This window comes from Leucopleurus acutus, assembly GCF_964270905.1.
Source record: "Leucopleurus acutus genome assembly, chromosome: 18".
NCBI classification, from domain to species: domain Eukaryota; kingdom Metazoa; phylum Chordata; class Mammalia; order Artiodactyla; family Delphinidae; genus Leucopleurus; species Leucopleurus acutus.
This window is the reverse complement of record NC_139160.1, coordinates 5,710,233-5,731,613: the sequence shown is the minus strand read 5'-3', so window position 1 is coordinate 5,731,613 and position 21,381 is coordinate 5,710,233. Positions and strand designations below refer to the sequence as shown.

General features: G+C 44.5%; 1 protein-coding gene across 1 annotated transcript in view; it reads left to right on the top strand.

The window, feature by feature from the left end:
- Positions 1 to 21,381, top strand: part of FLT1 (fms related receptor tyrosine kinase 1) — a 170,555-nt gene that overhangs the window by 73,830 nt on the left and 75,344 nt on the right. Inside the window, exons 11-12 of the mRNA XM_082859298.1 lie at positions 8,816 to 8,930; positions 16,802 to 16,910. Coding sequence (XP_082715424.1) covers positions 8,816 to 8,930; positions 16,802 to 16,910 — 224 coding nt within the window. The remainder of the gene's footprint in view (positions 1 to 8,815; positions 8,931 to 16,801; positions 16,911 to 21,381) is intronic.

The following is a 21,381-nucleotide window of genomic DNA, read 5'->3' as shown; positions in this document are numbered from 1 at the left end:
CTGTAAGTCCTCTGATCAGTTCCCTGTGACAATGATTCTCCCAGCCTTGCCATCCAGCGTTCCATAACCAGACGGTTGCAAAACCATGATCTGAGCTCAGGTCTGACTGGCTCTAGAATTTCTGCTAAATGTGATTCCCTACCCCCACCCCGAAGGCCTCCTGGACGTTTCCGTACTGACCACCGTGTAATAAGTGATAGGCGAACAAAACGTAACCATAGCTTGAAATATGCTTCACTGAACGACTGGAGTTAATACCTTAAGGCTCCTTGCGTGTGTTAAAGGATGTTATTTGTAGCCACTCCTAACATTTCCCTGAAGGTTTTTTTATTTATCGAATCACCCTTCCTCTGCTGACCAGCCTTTCACTAGGGCAGAAAAATGAATGAAGAAAATGGATGGCCTCTGCGAGGCTCCTATCTGGGTGTAACCGAGTAGGTACCCACCCGTTGGCCTCCTGGTCACCCGGTGTGGGACTGTCGGGATGCCTTGGCCCAGATTCCCTAAAAGAGAGCGAGTCAGGGGCGGGGGAGTCTCTGGGGCTCTTGGGGGAGGCGAGCGGGAGAGAGAGGAGGAAGGAAAGCAGAGGCTGGGAAGACAGGCCTTGTTCTGAGTGTGAATGGACCGCGGGGCCCTCGAGAGCAGGAAGCGGCGCAGGCCAAGACGCTCACGGAAAAGCTCTTATCTAAACAGAGGTGGCCAGGACGCTGGATCACCTCCACCATTGTCCCGGGAGCTGACCCCAGCCTTCAGTCCCCGAAAAGCCTTCTCCACTCCCCCGTCGCCATTCAGACAAGAAGTAGTTTTCAGTATGGGCTCCAAGGCGTCACGAGGTCTCTCCCTGGGCAAGAAGTCGCCGCCCCTACCAACAAAATCCCCCCAGCCTGACCCTGTGACCAGCCTGGAGGCCCAGGCCCTTTTCCTGGAGCGAAAGGGGCAGGAACCATTCTGTCTAAACACGCCTTTTTCTGCCAGCATCCTCTCCTCTGTATTGTTCCATTTGTTTTAAGAGAATGTGAGAGAAGGGGAAAAGATAGTGTTGCAGATTCTATTAATCTGGTGGCTCAGACACACGATCGCTACTGTTTTGACACGACACACGCAGGAGCGCAGGAAAGTTTACACGAGGCCCTTCTGCGGGATGGCGCGCGGTTGGGGAGCCGCCCGGTCGTGCCCTCGGGCACGGTTCCAGGTGGTCTTTTTTTTTTTCTTTTTCCCTCTCCACTTTTTTAAAAAGACGTTTTACAGCCTCGATTTGCTCTCTATTACTGCTCTCCCCCTTTGTTTCCTCCCTTGAAATGATTCAGGATTCCTTACAAACAGATTCTAGTCACAGTAAGCTCGTGCCATCAAACCCCATCACGTGGAGAAGCAGAGTCCACTCAAGTCCTCAGCGTTCATCGTCCAAGAAAGAAGAGAGAGACAGGGAGATTATTCTGTGTGTGTTGGGACTTTGTAGAACTTTCTGGAGCCTCCTTTTCTCCTCCAAACTAAATGTGCTTTAACTATAATGTATGTACACCTTCCTTCCCAGGCGATGGCGCGGGCTCAGGTAGGCAACCGTTGGGTGTAGGGCCCGGCTCACTACTGTGCGCCCCCCGCAGAGGCCCCTCAGAACCAGCTGCTGCTATAAATGTATCGGGGTTCCTAACAAAGCAGGCCTCGTTCATCCCAGCACGTGTTTAGGAATCATGCACACAGCAGTTTTAAGTTACCAGGGGGAAAAAGACTGTAATTAAAGCTGGATCTTTTTATTTTCTTGCGAGATGTTGTCTAATGCTGAAATTCATCAGCCCACAGAAGGCCAAGGTTTCATATAATTTTAGCATTAAAACTCTGTAATGATGAGAACTAAACAGAATTTATGTAAAACACGTAATTATAAAATATTCCTCTGCCCCCTCCCCCCTCCCCCAAAGGACCAGGGGCTACTTCTCCTTCCTGAAAGCCAGTATTTTGCTTCTCCGGGTGTCTGTACCGGTTGGCTTCAGAGGAACCCCAGAGTTTCCTAACACGTGACTCTGAAGCCTGGTGGTCAAGGTGTGGGCGGGGTGGCGGTCTGTGGGAGCAGAATTCATGCCGTGTGATGGACGAGTTCTGGTGTGGCAGGAAGAGTTAGGAATATCTGGGTTCTAATCGCAGATCTGTCTGCTACTTTCTCTATGAATATGAGTAAGACATTTGATTTCCATGAGTCTCAGTTTCCTTCTTGGTAAAGGGATTTGTGAAATGGGGATCATAATACCTGCTTCACTGAGGGACCGTGAGAATTAGTTGAGCTTACATGTGTGTAGCTGCTACCCCAAGTCTGGTACATTAAGAGCAGCCCAGTAACAACTGGTTTCCCTTCAGCCAACCAAGAGCCCAGTTTAGCAGAACAGAGATTTTGAAAAAGGTCAGCCTGACGTCATTTATCATAGGGTGAAAGGGGATCCTTCACCTCTTTATCTTAAGATTCAGGTGGTAGAGTAGACCTTCTGGGATTGGGGTGGCTATTAAACTTGCTAGAAATCATTTATGAAATGAGACTCTTACACTGGATAACTACAGGAGTCTTAGGTACCATAACACAGGTACATCATAGCACTAAATGGGCAATTTCTAGAAAGGCCGAGTGAAGGGTTGAACCCTCTCAACCTGGTACTTCAGAGAGTCTGTTGCTTTTCTCCCACGGGGGCCACTCCGGAGAGAACACAGACACTAGCCATCCGTGGCTAAAGGTCACCTCTCCCCTCTGATTCCACCAGATGCAACAATCCATCCTTTAAAGAAGTGCCAACTCTGCTTTTTGGGTTGGGGCGGGGGAAGGAAAGGCGGGAGGGCTGCAGAAAGTGTGCAGATGGGAACTGTTCAAATCCAACACCTACGGAAAAGCACAGGGGAACACAAGAGGGTACCTAAGGGCGCACGCTCTGCGTTGTTTTTCCCTGGGATGGGATTGTAAAGGTGAATGGGACCTGAGGTCAGAAATCGTGGGATGACAAATGTAATGTAAATGGTCGTTGCAGACCGTGCACACAGTGGGCGCTCAGTACGCTTGGGCTACGTATCATGAGAGCTGTTTGCCAAATCTTGGGAGGAAGTTGGCCAGGTTATGCAAAAAGGGCTAAAAAAAGACATTCAATCCCCACTGCAGTAATGGTATCTGTGTAGTGAATATTTGAGAAGCCTTTTCTCCCTATATACAAAGCAGCACTGAAGTATGATAATTTCTTTTTATATGATGATGATAGAACGTGGATATTATGTTACAAACAGCATACAGGTTAAGTGCACAGACTCTGGAACGAGCCAGAACTGATTACAAATTCCGCCTCTGCCACCTCCTAGCCCTTTAGCCTTGGGTAATTGACTTAACCTCCTTAATCCTCAACTTCCTTGTCCATTACATGGGGGGGTGATAGTACCTACTTTTTAGGATGTTGTAGAGATCAATGTGATAGTGTACGTGAATCGCCTCACACAGTACCTAGCGCACAGAAAGTATAATCCTTCTCATAGTAGAATGTAATATCGCACAGTGTCTACCGTAATTATTGCAGCCTATGGCTTGCCTCTTGGGACCGACAGTCAGAACTGCCAAGACTGTAGGTTGGATCCCAGCGTTGGCTTTGCCTTTCTCTGTGGCCCCAAACTGTGTCTGGTCACAGAGGAGCCAAATACTTCCGAGTGTGCAGGGAACAGGGCAAAGCCATCAGTACTACAGGGAAAAACCCAGAGCATGTAGGTCAGTACCGTCATCTGCATCTGTGGAGGGCGTGTGTCGAGCGCTATGTGTCGAGCAGAGCAGCCTGGTAACTTGGACCAGATGGGAGAGCCCCACAGACGTCTCCTACTTGGGAGTCAGACAGACAGACATGTCACATGGAGGGTCCCGGCTCCGTGTGTTGGATCCATAATTGCCTGCTTTCTTTTAATTTATTTATATCAATCTCTGGTCCAAAACTAATTTGTTTCAGCTCCAGGGCAATCGACAATGGAGTACACTCTTACCCCGGAAATTTTTTTTTTCCTCTCCATGGTTATAAATACCTCCACGCTATTGTGCTTGGCATGCTGTATGCAAATAGAGGTCAGAGTCCTAAAGCTCATTAGGAAAGGGATGGGGGGCTTGGAGCACGGAGAGGACAGCGTGGAGCTGAAGCTGATAACAGCGGCCTTGTCCAGAACAGTGCCTGGGAGCTTTCTTATCTCCCTTTGGCAGGAGGTGCTGAGGACTTCCTGTGCGAAATCAGGAGCGAGCGCTGCCTTCCTCTTGTTGTTCGGCTTCCTCCCCCCTCAAGACGGTTCCCAGCACAGCGATTATCTCTGCATCTTCAAACATGGCACAATCTACTTCCTGAAGAGCTTGATGTATTCTTAAGAGCTCAGGCAAATTCCCCTCCCCCTACCTCTCGTTTCAAGTGCTGTTATAGAGTCAGCCCCCTAAATGACATGCTATTTTTAAGGTTCCAATGACAAAGAGGGAAAAATCACAGTCCCCAATATGGAAAATAGCCACAGAAGCTGTCCTTTTCCATTTGGAGGACCTTGCAGCAACTCTAGTTTCCAGGCCGGGGCTTGTGCCGACAGTAGCTGCCCTTAGAGGGACGGGCGGGGGGTCGGGGGTGTATGTTGGCAGCCCGAGTGAACTCAGGCAGGCGGCTGCGTTTCCCTCGGGAAACGCCTCGACTTGCTTCACTCTAACATATTTCTTTGCATTTCCTGACAACCAAGAGTTTGAAATTAAGACCTTTCTCTAAGGCCTCCCTTATCTTGTTCACTTCTTTGGGGAAAAAGGAATGAAATTACAGGCTTCTCTTTCAGATACAAGAGAACTTCAGCTCTTGGATATCACAATACCAAGTACCCGTGTAACGTGTGTACATGTCACAGGTGTACACATATGTAACAACCCCCCATATACATGTTATATATATCTCCACAGACACACACGTTATATAAACCTATATATGTACCCCATGTGTGGGAAAGATCTGAGATTAGACAGTAGTTCAAGGTGTAGATGTTATGAAAAGTAGGACAAAATAACTTATTTTAATGATAAAGTTTTAAGGCCCTGATATATTTCAAGTCAAGGAGAAAGTGTATAATTTCTCTTTGGTTCCGTGCCTTCTACTAATCAATAAGTTAAAATGTTCACTTTTTTTACCTGATGATTATAGGAATAGCTAGTCAAAAAATCTCAGAAATTCCTTAAGGAATGGTTTGTCCTTATGAATTCTTGTTTATTTTATTTATTTATTATTATTTTTTTTTTTTGCGGTACGCGGGCCTCTCACTGCTGTGGCCTCTCCCGTTGCGGAGCACAGGCTCCGGACGCGCAGGCTCAGCGGCCATGGCTCACGGGCCCAGCCGCTCCGCGGCATGTGGGATCTTCCCGGACCCGGGCACGAACCCGCGTGCCCCGCATCGGCAGGCGGACTCTCAACCACTGCGCCACCAGGGAAGCTCCCTCTTTTTTATTTTAAATCTTATAATCTCACTGTAAAAACAGACATCTTAAAAACAGTTGGAGAAATCTGATATATGGGCCAGATACAGACAACACCGTGGAATTACTGCTAATTCTATTAGGTGTGATCATGGCGTTGTCGTTATTGGAAACGTGCATAATTTTTAGACATGCACTAAATATGTGAGGCTAAAATGACGTGCTGTCTGCGATTTGCTCTACAATATTTCTCAAAAGAAAAAGTAAAAAGAAAGAAGGGATAGATGAAACAAATGTGGCAAACTCTTGGTAATTAGTAAGTCTGGGTGATGGGTATATGGGGGGTTACTATACTATGACTCTACTCATCGATATGTTTGAAAATAATAAACAGTTAAAACCAATGAAAACTCTTACTAGAAACCACACATCAGTACCTCACGCCTGTATGTGTCCAAATGTTTGTGGGGTGCCAGTTACATGCTTGGCCCTGGCATAACTGTGAAGACAGAGTGATCCCGTAGAGGTGGCCCATGGTCCTTGTAGCTGCTGGCCCAGTGGGGCCTCATAAGCACTGAATGCAAACTTAGAAACTGGTGAATGCGCTGGGGGAGAGGACATTATATGGCAGTGTGCCCCCCCAGGAGGGGAGGCCACCCCGGAAGACTCCCTAGTTTCACATGCTGGAGTCCTTTCTCAGCTTGAGGACCAGACAGGAATAATTACAGAACTTTTTTTTTTCCTGGTCATCACAATTCCTCCTCTCTTACCTTTTCTCTCACTTATTTCATCCTCTCACTTTCTTCTCACATAAGTAGCCAAGGGCAACAATGACTTAAGAGCAACCATGCGTTCTTTCTGGCTTGAAAATCTCCAGAATCTGCCCAAGACATGTACAGATTAGAGCCCAGCCAGCTGTGTGCTCACCACAAATTCTAAGCCAGAAGGAAGGAATATGAAGTGACACCATGAAAAGGTCACAGTGCAAGTAATCATACAAATGACCGCTTCCCTGCCTTACAGCGTCCTCACTCTTTAGGCTGGGAGGTAGGAGGAAAGACTGCATCCAGGAGAGAGATACAGAAATGAACAGCATCAATCCATAAGGCGGTCGGAAAACGGCAAAGGCCGTGAGCTGCCTGCAGGCACTCAGCCCAGGTCCTACGCGCACCTGTCTCTTAAGCTACCCAGTCTGGCAGGGAAACACCTTGGGCACCCACAGATGTTTTTTTTGAGGCACATAAAATAGCTCTTTGTATATTTGCATCGTGTCCCCCCCAGAAATCCATATTTAAATCTCAAAAGGCTGCTTTAAAAGAATCAGCGTTGGGGACTTCCCTGGAGGTCCAGTGGTTAAGACTCCGCACTCCCAATGCAGGGCGCCTGGGTTCCATCCCTGGGCAGGGAACTAGATCCCACATGCCACAACTAAAGATCCCGCCTGCCACAACTAAGACCTGGCACAGCCAAATAAATAACTAATTAAAAAAAAGAAAGGAATCAGTGTTCATTTTGTCATGAGTGGTGGAAAGCAAAGCACCTGCAGTGTCCACTTACTGAGCACCTGCGTTTGTCATACCTGATGGTACAGAGCTAGGCTCTGGGCGGTTCACGCAAATAGAAATCACAGCGCAAGTTAAGGTGGTCTGGCTACAGGCTCATCAAGTGGTTCTGATCCTGTGCACCGTAAGGGTTCACAGGGATCAGGATAAGCTGCTTGGAGGAGATGGGGCCGGGGGTGAGGGGCATCGAGGCAGCGGTCACTGGTGAGTGAAGGTGAAGGAATCAGGTGTGTGTACACCCCGAGCCACAGGAAGAATAGTTCCTCGCTTTTCTAGGGTGTCTTTAAGTTACAGAACCTCTGCAATTAAATTAGGTCATTTAACACATGTATAATCCCATGAGATGAACAGGGCAGGTGTAATTTTATGTGTGTGTTTCAGAGGAGGAAACTGTCATACAGCTAGAAGTCAGGGCAGCTCTAGGACTCAAGTCTTCCTTGAAGTAGCTGAACCAAACTGTGGTTTGCCTGTGAGGAAACGTGTCTGTAGCGGTAAGGTTGAAAAGGCAGCTAGGGAATGGACTTTGGATGGCCTTGACTCAGTCTCGGAAGCCTGGGCTTTCTTCAGTCCAGTTGTTGAAGCTTTTGGAGCAAAGAGGATTCCACTAGAACCCCGAATGCTCAGGGGGTTGGTCTGGTGGCAGCTTTGTGGGTGTTGGCTTGGGAAAAGGCATGTTGGAATACCGCTGCACTGCCCGGGTCAGAGTGGATGTAAGTGTCCTTTCTGTTGTTTGGATTTTTTATTCGTGTAGAACCCAGGATACATGAAACATAATAAATGATCCAAATGACAACTAAAACATGACGGTCCAAAACCTATGGGATGCGGCAAAAGCAGTCCTAAGAGGGAAGTTTATTGCAATTACAGTCTTACCTCAGGAAACAAGAAAAATCTCAAATAAGCAACCTAACCTGACACCTAAAGCAACTAGAGAAAGAGGAACAAACAAAACCCAAAGTTAGTAGAAGGAAAGAAATCATAGAGATCACAGCAGAAGTAAATGAAACAGAGATGAAGAAACATAATAAATGATCAATAGATATTTACACCAGTGATTTAGGTAGTAAAGTGACAGGCACCTACTGATAATCAGGTGTTTGAAAGAACATGCTTTCGGATATAGGTTGGAATCTCTCTTTAAAATGGTACTGCTCCAGCTAGTTTAAACAGTAAGAGAGGGAGATTTCACGGACTTTTAGAAGCAAAAAAGATCTTAAACAACTTCAACACACATATTCTATAATTAAACACTTGAGGCCTGAGATGTTAAAGAGCTTGCCGTGATACTCCAAAACTTGAAAAGAAATAGACTGAATTTAATAGCTGCTCCATGATGTGTGTTTCCATATACACTTAATCAGCCCTGGAAAAAATTAGCTGTATAATGGAATACTCTCATATTAAATGCCAGCCTTTTATAGCTGTGAAATGCTGTTATCCTTGAGGTTTACATTCATTAACATAACTTCCGTTTTTTCCGTGTTTGCATGTTTCTTCCACTAGGAACTAATTAAAATCTAGATACTAGATTTTTTAATTTATGCATTTTTATTTAATATTTAACATAGAACAGGAAGGATATATGGAGATATACTGGTGTGGGTTTTTTTGTTTTGTTTTGTTTTGTTTTGCAGATCAGGCAAAATCTGGCTGCTGTTTTTAAGTTTTGAGGATGGATATTGGGGGGGAAGCGCCTAAGGAAAAGAAGAAAACTGTGACGTTGTTATCTGAGGACTTAATGGTTTGCATTTCACCGGTCACCATGGGCTAGACCATGCTGCAAAGCAACATAGTGATGGCTTACTTTTTTTAAAAATAGGTATGACTTTTGCTCCAGTAATGAAGAGTCCTTTATCCTGGATCCTGACAGCACCGTAGGAAACAGAATTGAGAGCATCACTCAGCGCACGGCAGTCTTAGAAGGAAAGAATAAGGTACTGTTCGTCAAACTAAGCATGGGGATATTTATTCTGAAAGTACACACTCAGCTCCCAGTTCTGGGTTTATTAGAGCCAGAAGGAATTCAAGTGCTCAAGCAAAAATTCAGAGAAGAAAAGCAGTAGTATGTCTTTACGGAGCGATGCACTGAGGCTATTCAAACTGCTGTATACACCCAACCGAGCACCAGTCCCGAAGGAGTGAGTCCTTGGACCTAACGGAAGAGGTAGAAATGCCTCTTGAACGTCAAACTGGTCCACATCAGTGGTTCTCAACTCTGGCTGCACAGTAGTCTACTTTACCAATTATTATTACATGTGAATCCTTAGCGTGGAGCCCAGGGTTCACAAAAGCTTCCTGGGAGATTCTAGCATAACCAGAACTGAGAATCTCTGACATAAATAAAGTGAGAGGTCAGTAAGCAAAAGCTAGCACAAAACTTTAGGCTAAAATGGAATGTTTCCATTTCACAAAATATCTTGTCTTCCCCTGTTTTCGCACGGGCGAAGCCTAAGTTGGGGTGTACAAACACACACAGTGTATCGGATTCCCTGACTGAAGAAAGGCAAATCAGAACCACCATGAGATATCACCTCACACCTGTCAGAATGGCTATTGTGAGAAAGACAAGAAATAACAAATGAGGGTGTGCAGACCCCCTTGTGCACTATTGGTGGGAATGTAATTGGTGCAGCCACTATGGAAAGCAGTATGGGGGTTCCTTTAAAAATTAAAAATGTAACTACCATATGATTCAGCAATTCCACTTCTGGGTGTTTGTCTGAAGAAGACAAAAACACTAACTCAAAAGATACAGGTACCCATGTTGTTCACTGCAGCATTATTCACAACAGCCAAGATACGGAAACAACCTAGGTGTCCATCGACAGATGAATGGATGCAGAAAATGTGGCCTGTATACGCAGTGGAATATTATTCAGCCATAAAAAAGAATGAAAGCTTGCCATTTGTGACAACACGGACAGACCTTAAGGGCTAAATGAAATATGTTATGCTAAATGAAATAAGTCCGACAGAGAAAGACAGATACTGTATGATCTCACTTATATGTGGACGAAAACAAATAAACAAGAAAACAAGCTCATAGATTGGTGGTTGCCAGAGGCAGGAGGTAGGCAAGACGGATGAAGGGGGCTAAGAGGTACAAACTTCCAATTCCTATAACATATAGATAAGCCATTGGGACGCCGTATACAGCACTGCGACGATAGTTAATACTGCTGAATTGCACACTTAGAAGTTGCTAAGAGACTAGATCTTAAAAATTCCCATCACAAGAAAGAAATACCTTTGTAGTACGTGTGGTGATGGGTGTTAACTAGACATATTGTAGTGATCATTTTGCGATACATACAAATGTTGAAGCTAATATAATGTTATTTGTCAATTATGCCTCAGTTTAAAAAAAAAGTTTCCCTGACCTAGTCAGGGTCTAGGAGCATCTTTTCTGCTCTTGGACATATTTTCTCCACTCCCTTAACCTCAACACTAGCTGATACCTGTGTCTGAGCAGATCTCAGACCTGGTGGTTTTCTTCTCTGTCGAATCAGTGAAAAATGCAACTCCAAAATCTGCTGTTGTCAGGCACAGGGGTAGTGATGCTTTAAGAAGGGGAAAAAAAAAAAAAAACATATCAAGTCACCCCTTGCTAGAATATCTACTTCTACATGCATATCTTGATTTGGAGTAGTCTGTTAATATGGGTGTTATCTCCTTAAGTGTGGTCATGCTTATTTATCTGTTCAGCTATATTTGCATTTGAAAGCAACAAAATAGATGGCATCATTCTCCACGTAGGACTTCATAATAACAAATAACATCTGAATTCTTCCTGATGGAAAACTTTTGGACATACGCTTATGTCAACATCATTCTTTGGTGGGCCAGAGTGGCTATCTCCATTTTAAAGATAAGAGAAACTGAGGTGATAAGATGACTAACTCCAAGTCACGCAGCTTAAAAGTGGCACGTGAGAAGCTCAAACCCAAGTCTTCATTGCCAAAACCCAGGGCTCTGCCAACTAAGCCAATACAGAAATTGGTTAAGATGGTGATGGCTTGCACGATAATATCAGCAAGCACTTGTCAAGGATTCAGGAAAAGTTTTTCTAACCACTGCAGTAAGGTGTAGGTAGGTGGCTTACAGTTCTTTTTCTCAAATGCAAACAAACTGTAGTTTAAAACATTCCAAGATGTGTAGATATTGATGAGACAGCAGTTTAATGAAATACTTAGAAAAGAGGACACTCCGGAAACTCGAAAGTTTGAGTGACACTACAGTTTTGGAAAAAAAGGAAATTGCCTCAGAGTAGAAAGCAAGTTAGTTGTCACAAAGTACTAGAAAATTTCAAGATGCCCTTGACTGTGACGATTCATTTTGCCTTTCCCTGACCCTGTCAGATGCTTGTACTGTTAACTGCTGGATATTAAAACACGAATTTATGAGCTTAATTCCAAAGAACTTCTAGTCCGGTTTGTGGTATTCTAGCCGCAAAAAAACATACAACAGAAAATAGAAAATGAAAAAGCTAGGTTATGTTTCTGATTAGCCTGAACCATGAAGTAGCTACCTGCCTCCATGACAAAACCTGGGTGAGATAAAGAATCTTCCCTGATTTTTTCCATGTGTGATTGAAACAAATTTATTGTCTTGTAATTCTGTAGTTACACCAGGTTTTTAAACAGAGACCTCCAGACACAGTTGGCCCTTGGGCCATCCAACCTGCAGAGCATGGATTAAGGTCTGCCCTTTCTATTGGGCGTAACCATGTGCAGATCAGTTCACCTCTCTGAACCTGAGTTCTCTCCTCCAAAAAATGGAGCTCCTAACACATGACCTGTCTCGTTTGCCTGTTATCAAGATGACTGTCTTATATTCCCTAAAGCAATCCCCCAAATTGATCGTGAACATATGCAGTAAAGACTACTTATTAAACAATTGTGTTGAAAAACCTTTAATACTCCTTCTAAACGAAGTGTGTGTACGTACACACACACACACACACACACACACACACACATACATATCCTAGTAGTGACTGTAACAAATTAGACTTTGAGTTATTAATTTCATGTCCTAAATTTAGAAGACTTTACTAATTTTGCTTTTAGCATCTATTAATATCTCTTTGTGTGTGAAAAACGTCTTTCAGATGACAGACGAAGTTTTGCTATCTCAGAATTCTTTGCATTGTTATTTCCTTTACAATTAAAACTGCTTTTCTTTTCTGTTCAAGTTAAGAAAGCAAATGAAAGTCCCAGCTTAGAGCACACAGATGCTTTTCCCCAGTCATATTATATAGTCGGCATGCCCGGGACCCTGCTCCAGCCATCAGTGGAGCGAGGTCCTGCTCGAGCACCTGCTGCCTTTCAGGGACTTGCTTCCCCCCGCGCCCCACCCCCCTGTTGTGTTTTCTTTTGTTTAACCCAAGGAAGGGTGCACGAGACAATAAAATTCAGTCTCCTTATGGCCAGGTTTTGGCCCAGATCTGTGAGAAGTGAAGTCATCAATTGGAGTTGCTAACAGCAAACATGGAGCTCTGGTATGGTTTCAGTGGGTTTGCCAGACTTTGTAGACCTGGGGCAGGAAGTAGAAGGAGCCCTGTGTTAGGAAAAATGACACAGGAAATGCATTTCACAGCATTAATTCTGTGAGGCTGGAGGATCATGACAATTTAACATCTTAGCAACATCTCCACTGAAATCGTTTTGAGGTTTCATTGAGAAATGTGTGTACCGTAAAAGACACGTCCATGACCGGAGCATGAATGCCTCATCCCGGGAGTACAGCCTGGGTTCCGCTCTCCCACCCACTCCCCGGCCTTGTCTACCTTCTCACGTTCTATTTCCCATCAGTTGGCTCAAATGCGCCACCCCAGGATCATTTTAGATTCTTCCCTGACCTTTACATATCTGCTTTGATTTCTCCCTGAAACACTTCAAAGGAAACTGTAATAGAAACATCCGAGAATAAAATCCATATATAGGTCTTTTTTAAAGGCGGGTGCTGGAAATTAGGCTGAATTACACATCATCCCATCCATTCTGTTCCATGAGGTTCAAACCACATTCCAGTAGTGAATCACTAAGGCTTAGCGAAAGGGAAGGAAGGAAGGAGAATGAATAACTTCCAAATTTACAGTACCTGACGACAGTGTTCACCAGCGTTCCTGGGTCATACAGAAGAACCCAGAGAACGGATTTGAAGGGTCTGTTTCTAATATCTTAATCCTTGAGGTCCTCGCAGGGAAAACAGAGGCACCCAAAGTGTGGGTTCAGAACTAAAAAAAAAAAAACTGGCAAATGGAAACTAATTCTAGAATGGATACAAGCAGACAGCCTTGGGAATTTCTTTTGGTGTACCTTATAAAATATATGATGATAATTTCAAACATATGCTACAACTCAACTTCTTGAGTTTGAAATACTTTCTCTTTTCAAATACTAAGTTGATATTTGCTGTTCCAACTGTTATGTTATTTCCATTTTTTCCCTCTTGAAACAATAGTATTTGGTCATGACCGCCGGGGATCACATCTGTCCCCTTAACCCAAGAGACTCCTGTCCTGTGAGAAGTTCTCTTGTGTCCAAACTACACCCACCTCCAACTCACACTTGACCTCCCTTTTCTGACTCTATAGTTTATACTTCAAGTGTCATAGTTTTTTCATGAAAATATTTTAATTTATAGCTTCAAAATATACTCTAGAAAAATAAAAGTCCTCTAGAAATCAGATCATTTTGAATAACGTTGCTCACAGGATGTACGTTCCATCTTATTTTAAAATGTTCTTCTCTAATTATAACATGTCCATTATCAATCATATTTTCAAACCATATAACACTGTATCAGCTTGCAACTTGTATAAAATACTAAAAAAACAGTATTTCTGTACACAGTAGCATTGAGCTTGTCGTGACCGTGTCTGCTCATTAAAGGAGGTATTCTCGAGAGAAAATCCGACTCAAGGCAGAGACAGAGCTCTACCGATAGATCTGTACTATTAGATTTAAAGGGTCTGAAGGCGGCAAGCAGCAATTTCGTGTAGATTAAGAGCACAGGCACTGGTGTCAGACAGACCTGGGCATAACTGTTTCTCGGGGCTGTCTGTGGTACCGTGGATCTCTGAGTGAATCAGTTTATAACCTCAGTTGCCTCTTGTGTAGAACAAGTAATACACCCACGTCACTGGGCTCCGGGGAGGATTAATTAAATGAGGTAATGCCTCACACACTGTCCGGCGCACAGCAAGGGTAACATAGAGGTACCCAGAAACAAAGAAATAATGTAAGCTCCCACCAATGTCACCTTCTAGTTCAATTTTAACTTGGAGAGGTGAGTTCTGGGGCAGGCTCTACTGGGGGTAAGGTGTCAGTCTTGGAAGAGGTCATTCAGGCAAAATAAGAGATTCAGATGCATGTTATCTCCATGGTTCGTGTGGCCTGGATTCACTTCACTTCTGTGGACCGCAGTTTTATTCTCTGATTATACAGAAATCCTGAGCTATCTGTTTTCGCAGTGTTGTAAAATGGCTACAGCCCTCCCCCGGTTGCCTGCACAGGCCTTAAATATGGCAAATGTGCACATCTGAATTGATTGCCCTTGGCACGAAACCCAGTTCTGGTTCTCAGTTGCCCCGCTCTCAGTGAAATCAAAATAATTTTAATAGAAATTCAAATGCAACTTTCAGATTCAGGTAATCGTTGTTCATCATTTCAAATGTTCAAGCCGAACAGAAATGAGTTGTTCACTTACTTATTGAGCAGCAATACATCTGAGAATCTAAATAAGGCTCTGCTGAGGCCCTTTAGGATAAACATTGAGCGCTAACTTCGTAAGGAAAGCTGTGCTTGAGCTGAGAGGCAAACAGCAGAGGGGCTGTGAGGTCTCCACGACTGTTCCTCTTCTGACCCTGTTCATGCTGCTTTCAGGCACCTGAGCTCGTCTCCTGAGAAAATTCCAGGAGTCAGAGTCTCACTTGGTGATCTCTCTTGTCCTTCCACCTGTCACCTACAAGCTTCTCTTCCAGCTACTTTTTCCTCCACAACTCTGAAGTGGTGGGTGCAGTAATTAAACAGCCATCCAGAATTTTTGTATTCCCCGCCTCTTGTAATGATTAGTAATCAAAATAGAGAAAGAGACACCTGAGCTCTCTCCACTGGTTATTTGCTTTTGTGAGAATCTTTCTCTGTAAGAGAGAGAATAATATATACTTGGGCTTCAAGTAGGGAAATTCTTTCCTGTGACCTAGAAGTAGTCCTTCACGTTAAGAATAAGGGTTGTGTCATACTCCCCTCCGTCCCCTTTACAACGTCTGGGTGATGCCTTAACAAATAATCAGTATCTGCTACATTGGGTGAAAATGCCACGAATCGCAGACACTCATTTCCCAGAATTTCAGTAATACACAGAGGGTATGTGGGTACATGTAATTAAACAGATCTAACAAACAGAAAAGGTATCATGAAATATCAACTGTACCGTAGTGGAAATTACAGAGAATTTGGAGCAATGAAGTTGCTGGCTAAAAAAACTACGAATATATTTTTTAGGCTTCCTGATCTGTAAAGACGGACATACTTTCATTTCTCGTAAGGGATATGGGAATACGAGTAAAGTGCCTACCGCATAACTTAGCAACTTAGAAAAATGTTAGGACCCTTTGTAGAATTTGTGTTACTATCTTAGAAAGCCCGCTGTCACAGTTCAGCCTCTCTGTATGTATCACGTTAACCTGTAAGTGACCGGATCGTTCTCCTCCAGCCAGGACACCCCATTAGTCTGGAAGCATCAGCACAGCCTCTACAATTTCAGGGCTTATGACCAGTTCTTTGTGTCCTAGGAGATAGGCTGCAACGATTTATAAGTAACTGGATCAACCTTTTTTGTAATTTTAAATATGAAAAACTTACTAGCTGTTTCATTTTTTTTTTCATGTATAGCATGCATTACTTTTTTGAAAGGTTGGGTTAAATTTTAAAATTCTCAACAATTCATTTCATACTGCTAATTTTTATCTTTAAAAGAAGACAGCCATGCAAATCTTTAAGCTGTATAAATTTGTGGTTCTTTTTTTTTTTTTTTTTGAGACATTACTTTTCGCAACATCATAGTTTGGAAAGTGCTTTCACGTTCACATAGCTTTGACTCCTCCTGCCTCGTTATGGGCTCATCTGCCCAAGAGCAGCACTAAACCCTAGAGAAGCGAGGTTGCCGTGTGAATCCATGATTTATATCTTCATTTTCTAGAGGAGGGATTGACAGCCTGAGAAATTAAGTAATTTACAAACACCCGCGAGAGCCTCAGGGAGTTTCCGCCCCTCCCTCTGCGTCATTAGGGCTGCAGTGCCCCGTCCCAGAAAAGAAATGGTTCAGCAGCCTTTCTCCTCTGTCTGTGCTCCCTTAACACACCGCTTACAGAACCAGACGGCAAAGAAGGCTCCTGTGACCAAGTGGCGTTCGTGATCACAGGTCATCCAAACAAAAGGGAAGGCCTGGACCTCCCCCTCTCGTTGGCGTGGCCCTGACCACCTCATAGGGTAGGACGTGCTGTCCCGCATCTGGGCTTCAGGTCTGTAATTGTTACGCCAGCAGCACGAGATAAATAAGCCTGAAGCCCTCATATGAGTCGGATGTCATAGCCCCCGGTCTCCTGAGGACCTGCTTTCCTGTTGTTTTTCCATTCTTGCTGAGGCTGGGCGAGGGGAGAGTTTCTGGTAACCACCACGTGTGCAGTTCTACCTCTGTTGAGGCAGTGGAATAGCCGGATCATGTCCCCCTCAGAAATATCTCAGGGGGTGTCCAGTGGTTCTTCCTCCTGTCGCTGAAGTTGCCTTTTCTTTTGCAGACGGCTAGCACCTTGGCTGTGGCCGACTCTAGAATTTCTGGAATCTACAGTTGCATGGCTGCCAATAAAGTAGGGACTGTGGAAAGAAACATAAACTTTTACATCACAGGTAAGCCACGTGTCCTATGTTCACGAAGACAGCCCAGTGACCTCAAGTCTCTCTTGCAGTCTTTTGTGCTTTGAGTGCACTTGAGTGACTTTTATTTTAAAAAAAAAAAAAAACATTCCATAGACTTGTCCAGCTTTGAGTAGCTTCATCCTTGCTCTCAGGAATAGTTTTCCACAGCATCATGGGGTCATTGGGTCTCCTGAAGGGTTATTTCCCTGAATTCCCTTTTAGAGCTGTTTGTCTATGTCTCTTTCCTAGGCTTGATTGTGAATCTGGGATCTTGTCGTGTTCCTTTTTGAACACCCTACAGTCCCCAGCACAGGGCCTGGCACACAGTGGGTGTTCAGTAACAGTCAAGGAAACCAATTCCAATACATGGGATGACATCTTTGTAACCCAAGAGGCGAACTGTTTCACAACTTTTTTTTAAATTGATGTTATCGTTGATTTACAGTGTTGTGTTAATTTCTGCTGTACAGCAAATGTTTCACAACTGAATTTCAGCTTTTTGGCACACGAGGCTCTCCTAAAGAAATCTGAAGCTGAGCTTGGTTGATCATTCTTAGTGTGCTGTTTTTTGGTAGCATTTCAGAATTTTTAACCTTAAATATGATGGTGTCTGCAAATCTTATAACTTCCAAGGGACACAAATGGCACTCCCTATGTCCCTCCATGGGTACAGGAAGGAAGTAAGTAGCTCAAAGTATAAAAACAATTGCCTGGCTCCACACTCCCCCAATATTCTGAAAAAACCTGGGCAGTTGGCCAACTCTCTGGAAACTGCGCACTGCCTGGGGCAGGCTGTAGCAGTTGCCTTGAGTTCTCTAGAAAGAAATAGGTATGTCCAATTGCATGAGAAGTATGGGTTGCCAGGTCACAGGGAGCCTTCTGGCACGTTAGCTGACCCTCAGAGAAGCTGTACCGGGGGAGAGATCCTTGGGTAGGTGCTCACAGAATGTCAGAGCCAGAAGAGACTTCTAGGGGCTATAATTCGACATGATAGCCCTGCATTTTCCAGATGAGGAAATGCGGTCGAGAGAGGTGGAGGGGCACACGGGAGAGCCTCTGAAAACCAAGTCAGTCCCTATACCCTCAATATTCGAGAAGCGGAGATAAAATCATCTTTGCGTTCATTCCAAATAGGAAAAGCCCTTTATTTAGAGAAGGATTCAGAGAGCAGTTTCACACAGCCTGATTCTTTCTTTAATCAACCTCAGATGATTTAGACTAATTAAGTCCAAAGGTTTGTGTTGTCCTTTATATGTGGGGGGCAACAAGGCCACTGTCTCTGTGATTTTTAGAGTACTAAAGATTGAGCCATTCCTGTTCTATTCTTAACATTCAATACGTTTGTACAAGTTTAATGAGCACCAGCTATTAAACAGGACAGTTCAGCTCTGTGTTGAGCATTCAGAGATAGCAGGGAGGCCCTGTCTTTCTAGGAAGACAGTTTGAACGCTGTGGACACAAAGAAGAAATGTTACCTGTATCCTAGCATCAAAAGGAATGAGCAGAAGTAACGTGACAGGTGCTAACCAATGCCAAGCCAATTCCACCAATAAAAGTATGTCAGCCACATACATAATTTAACATTTTCTAGTGACCATTTTTTTTTTAAGTAAAAAGAAAAAAGTGAAATTCATTTTATTTCACCCAACAGACCCCATGTTGTCATTTTAACACGTCATCAGTATTTTTTAAAATACTACGTCCCTTCGGTTTTTAAAATCAGGATTGAAATAAGATAAAACTAACTGGATGAAATTCAGTTCAGTCACGCTGACCGTACTTTCAAGGCTCAGTAGCCGCAGGTAGCCCTGTATTGTAGAGTGTTGCTCTAAGCCTCTGAGAAGGAAGCGGGACTTGAGGTAGTCCTGTGGGTACAGAGAATCGGTAGAAAGAAGAGGACAGGCTGGCCCTGGCATTTTCAGAATCGAGGCGAGAAGACCAACAGAGGCCCACAGACTATACGTCTCACCACTTACAAGTTCTGAATCACATGAACAAGCTGCGAAATGTGTTGTAGCCTCTGGTGGACAAAGATACTTTCACGATGACCTGGAAAGTCAGGCACAAACCTAGAGTTCCGAGACTGCACAGAGTGTGACGGTGCCTGACGGTGCAGGAGAAGCCCACCCCCGGCTCACCCTGCTTCTCCTTCCACTCCGGGCTCAGCCCTCATGGTAAGGGGCCCTATCCTCCTGGGGATGATCTCCCCAGGCCACACCTCCAAACTCTGTCCACCCCTCCCCCAAACAGTCTCCCTGGGCCCTGTCAGTGTGCAGACTGCCCAGCAGTCTGACCTCAGGAGGACAGACAGAGCGAAGGGGGAAGAGGTCTGAGACAGTCTGGAAGCAGACTTGGGATGATCTTTACAGGGAATTCTGGGGCCCCAGGGGCCGCACGAAAGATAAAGAGTGGGGATAGCATAGGCTCTGTGTGGGCAGCCCCCCCCCCCCCCCCCCCCCCCGCCGCTAGACTCTCTCCATTGTGGGGAGGGGTACAGCCTGAACAGAGAGCCCCCTTGCCTGGGTCTGAAGGGAGTACTGGGAGAGGATGCCCTGACTGAGGGCACGCCCTGCTCGTTTCCCTCACGATACGAGTCCCACGAAGGTTCACCGATGCCCATTATTCACTGCAGCACCAACATCCAGCCCACCCCTCCCCCGAGTGCTTCATGGCTCCGGCCTGTATCTGTGCACAGCATGGCTGCTGCAAGGGCCCCAGCTGATACGGCTGACCACCTGCGGAACCCAGGCAGCAGTCCCCCTTCGCCTCCCACCATATCGTCCAGTTTATAACCACGGGGTGCTTGAGACCTTTCCTCATCCATTGAAAGGAGCGATGGGAATTCTATTTCCAACGTACCTGACTCGAAGCTCACGGCATTTCTCCTCCAGACATTTCATCTTAAAACTGAGCACAAACTCATCCAGTCAAGTCCCCCTTGCCCGGAATGTAATTCTCCTAAATGCTTTGCTCCCTGTTTTGAAAACTTCTAGTCTTGCTGGGTAATCATAGGTTACTTACATTATTTCTAAAACTCTTCTCTTTTTCTTACTCAAATCTCTGTCATGAGATTTCGCGTCACTAGAGATGAGACTAAATATTCTTTAGGAATGTTGCACCCTCCATGACGATTTTCTGAAAAATGAATGTATATTTGTTCCATGCTTATACTCGACCTAGTGCAGGTCATGCTTTAAAAGAGCTGTCTAAAATTGAACTGCTCAAAATCAAAAGATCTAGAATTGGATCTGTACTGATCCTCATTTCAATCATGCTGCCCCTTCTCTAAAATACAACAGAGCTGCCTTCTCAACTGATGTGAACCAGTTTGCTATGGCCATTAGCGTCCTCCACAGCTTCTACTCCAACTCTGCCATTCACTTGTCCATAGTATCTGTTTGAAAGGAGCCAAACTTTCTAGTCACCACTCACTTTCTTTTTAGAGAATGCTGTTTCTGTTCTCTAGTTGAGGTAAAGCCTTTATTTCCACCTGACAAAGGAGATACCTTTCATCCTTTTAATGTCTATGCTTGTCTCTTTCATGAACTTAATTCACACGTTTGATCCAATCAAGTCAAGATGTCCGCCCCCAGGTGTGCACCTCTGTAAATACATTACCCTTTCACCTAAGCCTGGGTGGGATGTCTCCTGAGCAAGGGTGGCGTCTCCTCCACCACATCTCCTAAGACGCCGTGGATGTGATTATGTGCTGGATGGACGAGTGTTAGTTGGTGCTACTGAAGCCTGGGCTGAATCTGCAACAGAGCCTTAAGTGTGGGAAGATTTCTTGTTTTCATTTTGAGAGTCAGAAGGCAATGCTTTCTTTGGTCTGTTTTTGTACTCAGGCTAAAAAAAAAAAAAAAATCGACATGAATTAAGGGAAAAATCCCTCTGGATTCATTACCTAGTTTAGGACGTCTTATTTATCACCTTCCATGGATCAGAAAAGAATAGTGCAGGGGCTGTACTGAGAAACAGATCATTTCTAAGTACCATCTGACAACATAAACCAAATCAGCCTCCTTACAGTGTCCCCGTATGAGAAACGGACCTGAAAACGGATTCGATTCTTTTCTTTTCCTCTGTGTGTGTTTTTGCTGTTCTGTTGGCACTCAGCATGACTCTGGGTGTGTTAGCAATTACTGAGGGTGAAACAGGAACAGCGCTGCCTTATCTCCCTGGTTTCCCAATGTCACTAAATGCATTTTATTTTGAGATTCCTGGTGGTGCTTGGCAAAGATAAACAAAATCTTCCACCAGGAAACCTGTGAGCTATTTCCACAGGAAGTTTCAAATCACTAAAGTAAATAGAAACTCTCTACATGATCTCAGTGGTGTTACTTGGGACCCACTTGGGTTCTGACTACCAGGATGGGACTTCGTAAATGGAAGCCTACCGTCTTTTCAGAAATAATTTGACTGCAACCAGTGCACAAGACTTCTGCCCTAGTATCTGGGTAAA